This window comes from Apium graveolens, chromosome 8 (genome assembly GCF_009905375.1).
Source record: "Apium graveolens cultivar Ventura chromosome 8, ASM990537v1, whole genome shotgun sequence".
Classification (NCBI taxonomy): Eukaryota; Viridiplantae; Streptophyta; class Magnoliopsida; order Apiales; family Apiaceae; genus Apium; species Apium graveolens.
The window spans coordinates 253,593,007-253,598,185 of NC_133654.1; the positions used below are offsets into that span (position 1 = coordinate 253,593,007).

Here is a 5,179-nt window from a genome sequence, read left to right on the forward strand (position 1 = left end):
TAATGCTTTTGGTAAGGTTTGATGGTGAAATCAGCATTTTCTTCCCGCAAAAGCTCAAAAGCAGCTTTTTCTAAAAGCATGGGGGGACTTGTTTTCTCTAACAACAGCTTTTAGGCCAAAAGCACTTTTTCGAAAAGCAGCTTTTGAATTTTACCAAACAGTTTTTAACTGCTTTTCAGCGAAAAGTTGTTGTTGTTGTCAGCAACAGTAATACCAAACACAACCTAAATAGAAAAACGGTAAAGGACAAGTTCCCAATACCGGTAATTGATGAACTCATTGATGAGTTGGATGGTGTTAAAGTATTCAGTAAACTGGACTTGAGAGCAGGTTATCATCAACTAAGATTGCACCCTGATGATATTTTTAAGACTGCTTTCAAGACACACACAGATATTATGAATTTTTAGTCATGCCTTTTGGCTTGACTATTGCTCCTGCTTCTTTCCAGTCTTGGATGAATGTTGTTTTTAGGCCATTACTAAGAAAGTGTGTCTTGGTATTTTTTGATGATGTGCTGGTTTATAGTAAGAATTTCGAGGATCATTGGATTCATTTAGCTGCAGTTTTTCAACTTATGAAAGATAATAATATGTTTATGAAAGCTAGTAAATGTGCATTTGCTGTCCAGAAGATTGAGTATTTGGGCCATTTTATATCAGCACAAGGTGTGGAGACTGATCCAAATAAAGTATCAGCTGTTAACAGTTGGCAAGTACCACGTAGTGTTAAAGAATTGAGGGGATTTTTAGGCTTGGCTGGGTACTATAGGAAATTTGTTAAAGGATATGCTTTAATTAGCAAACCTCTTACAGATTTGTTAAAAAAGAAGCATTTGAATGGACAAAACATGCTCAGAAAGCTTTTGAAGAATTAAAAGTGGCTTTAACTACTACACCTGTATTAGCTGTGCCTAATTTTGATTTGTCATTTATTGTAGAAATAGATGCTTCTAATAAGGGTATTAGAGTTGTATTGATGCAACAAGGTCATCCTTTAGCCTTTATTAGTAGAACTTTAGGTCCCAAATGGCAAAAACTATCAGTTTATGAAAAGGAGTTACTGAATATTGTCTTTGCAGTTCAGAAATGGGAGCAGTATTTGTCAGGTAGTCACTTTATTATTAAGACTGATCAGAAGAGCCTGAAGTGGTTGTTAAGTAGAAAGTATCAACTCCCTTTCAGCAATTTTGGTTATCAAAAATGCTTGGTTTTGACTATGAGATACAATATAAAAGTGGTAAAGAACATGTTGCAGCCGATGCGTTGTCAAGGGCACAAGGTTCTGAGATTTATGTTTGGCAATATCTGTAATCTCTTCCAATTTATATGATTTGATTGCATCCAGTTATACGGATGATGCTGCTGCTCAAGAAATTTTATTGAAAATTCAGCACAATCAGGTTGGAAACTCTAATTCTTTTGAAAATGGTTTGTTAAAAAAAGGGAATAGGATAATGATCGGTAATCAACCTGACTTAAAGAAGCAGATTCTACTTTGGCACCATGCAACTCCAGAGGGAGGGCATTCTGGAAGAGATTTAACACTGAAAAGAATCAAACAGTTATTTTATTGGAAATGAATGTCTAATGATGTTCGGAAATGGGTGAGAAATTGTCAAATCTGTCAACGAAATAAAAGTGATCTGGTGGCTTACCCTGGTTTGTTACAGCCATTACCTAATCCTGATGAGGTATGGACTGACATTTCTATGGACTTTATAACTGGTTTACCCAAATCTGGAGGCAAATCAGTTATATTTGTTGTAGTGGATAGGTTGAGAAAATATTCGCACTTTATAGCTTTAGCTCATCCTTTTACTGCTGTTGAGGTAGCCCAGGCTTATTTGGACAACGTATTCAAATTACATGGCTGGCCTAAGTCTATAGTGAAAGGAATATGTCCTAAGTCCAATCATGTATTAGGATTTAGGAATAACTTTTTATATAATCTGTTTTTGATTTCATTGATTTTAATAAAAGACTTGTTTTATTTTTATTACGGGCTCTATCTATTTAAGTGTTTAAATAAGATATACCATAGTTTAGAGTAAAGCTTTTTATGGATTATGATGAGATCATAATAGTGAGACCTAAAAAGATGATAACTCTAAACTTAAATAGTTCCTGGTCATAGGATTACTAACTGGTAATTAATAATCCGCAAAGATCGGTACATACTATGCTTGCTTCATTATGAAGGATGTATGTTCTCATAGACATTTGTGTGGTGACACTATAGCTAGTATGTAGGTGCTTATTATAGAATAAGTTCACTGAACATGACTCGCACAGCTGAACAACTGATGGAGTTCACTCACGTGTCAGCAGTTGTTCACATAGTGATAGTTGTACAAGTATCCTTAGACTTGAGGTCATCATAGTCATCTTGTGTACACTGAACTATGCTTTGGTTTAGTTCTTAGTCTCCAGGGACAATTATTAGGGCTCTTCTGGGTATAGGAATTTGTACACGAAGATAGTGTATGATCAATAAAGGATCTACCCCTTCCAGTGAAGGAAGCGAATGTTCAAGGCTGATCCACTTATGCTAGTTCAGGAATCTCTGGCTAGAGTGAATGAAATTAGAAAGGAGTTTCTAATTTGCATAGAACTAAGCATAGTAAATGGTAAGCAAGTGATTGAATTAGATAGGCTTGACACGAGATTCATGCCTTGTATTTAATCGGGACATTGTAGGGTAGAAGGAGTTTATTGTACGGTAACTCTTCACTGAATAGGTTCTTGGTATTCTAAGCAGTGAATTCATTTTATCCGGATAGTCGCGATATGCTGAAAAGTATCCATCACGATGTAGAATAAATGTGATTAATTAATTAATCATATTTAATAAATTAGAGAATTTATATAAATAATGATAAAATAGTTTTATTATTATTTATTTCTACTACCGGCTTAATATTGAACCTACAGGGTCACACCATAAAAAGAGAATGATTTTATGGTGGAGGAATTAATTAATAATGGCTAATAATTATTTATTTGTGAAATAAATAATTAATTGGCAAATTTAATAATTGATTAAATGAGATTTAATTGATTATAAATTAATTAAGAAAAGTTCTTAATATTATTAATTAAGGATTTAATTTTTGGAAATTAAATCAAGAGAGAGAATTATATCTAAAGTGTTTAGAAAAATGATTAATAATTAAAAGGTGTTTTAATTATTAATGAGAATAATAAATTGGATAATAATAATAATATTTATGGAAAAATTTCAGCTGAAAATTTTGCCTATAAATACACTATTATAGACCCTATTTTTATTTGAACACAAGAACCCGAAAACCCAAAAGTTTGGAAAACTCAATTCTCTCCACCTCCTTCCTCCTCCTAACATTGTTTTCTTGGTGGATACCGGTGTTGTGCTTCACACTTGAGGAGCAACTGCTAAGGATCTCTGATCGTTGTCTCCGAATTATTTTTAAAGGTTAGATTCGATCCCTATGTTTTTACCACGATTTATATGTTTTTATTTGGATTTTATATGTGTAAAAGTGTTTTGTCATGCCCCCGCTGCGATTAAAATCCAACATATAGTCAGTAACAGAGATAGTATCTTCCTCAGTACCTTCTGGTAGTCATTGTTTTCTATTCATGGTACTAATCTTTTACTATCCTCAGCATACCACCCAGCTACAAATGGTCAAACAAAAGTGGTGAATAGATGCTTAGAGAATTATTTGAGGTGTATGTGCAGTTTTAATGAAAAAACCTGGTGTTCTTGGTTACCATTATCGGAATGGTGGTATAATACTCATTTTCATACTTCTTCTCAAATCACACCTTATGAAGTGGTGTATGGTCAACCTCCTCTATTGCATTTTCCTTACTTAGCTGGTGAAGTAATTAATGCAGAGGTTGATAGGAGTTTGCGAAGAAGGGAGCAAATTATGGCTGATCTTAAAAGTAACTTGCAGAAGGCTCAACAGAGGATCAAAGTATATGGTGATAAGCATAGATCTGATAGAAGTTTTGCAGTTGATGACTGGGTTTGGTTAAAACTTCAACTTTATCGACAACATTCAATACATCAGAGAGGCAATTATAAACTTTCTGCAAGGTTTTATGGTCCTTTTCAAGTAATTGTTGTGGGGAAGGTGGCATATAAGCTCAGGCTTCCTAGTTCTGCCACAATCCATGATGTTTTTCATGTTTCTCAGTTAAAAGTATTTCATGGTCAGGTTCCTTTAACTGTTACACTTCGTACTTCTATGAGGACATCTGATAGAGTGCCTTTAGCTATCCTGGAAAGGAGAGTTCAGAAGGTCAACAATACCGTGAAAATTCAATTTCTGGTTCATTGGGAGGGTCTTCCTGATTCTGAAGCTACTTAGGAATCTGCCGATTCTTTTGTTAAGCAATTTCCGACTTTCCCTTTGTAGTTTACTTGACTTGAGGACAAGTCTTGAAGGCAATGTTATAGGAGTAAAAATAATAAATAAACATATAAGTTAAATAGTTAAATAGTTGATTGATTGATGATTGGCTATTAAGGAAAGGAGCGGGAAAATCTGTTAGCTTCTTCCTTTATATAAAAACATTATTGTGTAAATTGGATCATTTAAGAAATTAAGAAATGAAAATTTTGTATTTCTCATCTCCTTTAATTGTGATTCTCTCTAATTTTCTCTAGTTATCTCTCTGATTATCTTTATAAACTTGCTTAGAATTAGTTAATAAAGGAGAAATACTTTTGTCCTTTATCAGGTAACAACTAACGAGGCGAAATCCATCTTTAAATGGAAACAGAGAGAAATGTCCAACATGTTTTTGGGATGCATACTTCGATAATTTTAAAGAATAAAGCTTAGCTTGTAAAAAAACTTGCTTCATCTCAAAGCGGAGGAGAAATAGAAAAGCAATACAAAAGGTTGTATAATTATGGTTATGGTGTTGAGATTCTAAGGTCAAATCATGGCAGCACTGTCAAGATCAGTGTAGAGAGGATTGTTAAATAACTTGAAAACTTAAGTGTCCGTTATTCCGTTACACATGAATTTCATTTAAAATTCTATATTTGACCAAATTACATGTTTGCATAAGTAATTTAGACTTGGATTTCATGTGAAATTCAAGACATTCAAATTTTAGTACAAGTATGAGAATTGATAAGTCCCGAAAGAGTCAAATATACAAAGTATTAGCCTTTAGCC

The 5,179-nt window shown here is 33.6% G+C and overlaps 1 protein-coding gene across 1 annotated transcript; it reads left to right on the forward strand.

Annotated features, from left to right (window-relative positions):
* The first annotated feature begins 412 nt into the window (after positions 1-412).
* On the forward strand, positions 413-4,360 carry LOC141680663 (uncharacterized). Its single transcript, XM_074486830.1, has 3 exons — positions 413-762; positions 816-1,108; positions 3,648-4,360. Exons 1-3 carry the CDS (start codon positions 413-415, stop codon positions 4,358-4,360), a joined length of 1,356 nt encoding a protein of 451 aa, XP_074342931.1.
* The last annotated feature ends 819 nt before the right edge of the window (positions 4,361-5,179 follow it).

What these genes read in the sequence shown, in the direction of transcription:
- LOC141680663 (XM_074486830.1), top strand. Translation starts at nt 413, where the DNA reads ATGCCTTTTGGCTTGACTATTGCTCCTGCTTCTTTCCAGTCTTGGATG. An exon ending in GGATTTTTAGGCTTGGCTGG is followed by an intron (nt 763 to 815) that starts GTACTATAGGAA and finishes AACCTCTTACAG; the next exon opens with ATTTGTTAAAAAAGAAGCAT. An exon ending in ATGGGAGCAGTATTTGTCAG is followed by an intron (nt 1,109 to 3,647) that starts GTAGTCACTTTA and finishes TACTATCCTCAG; the next exon opens with CATACCACCCAGCTACAAAT.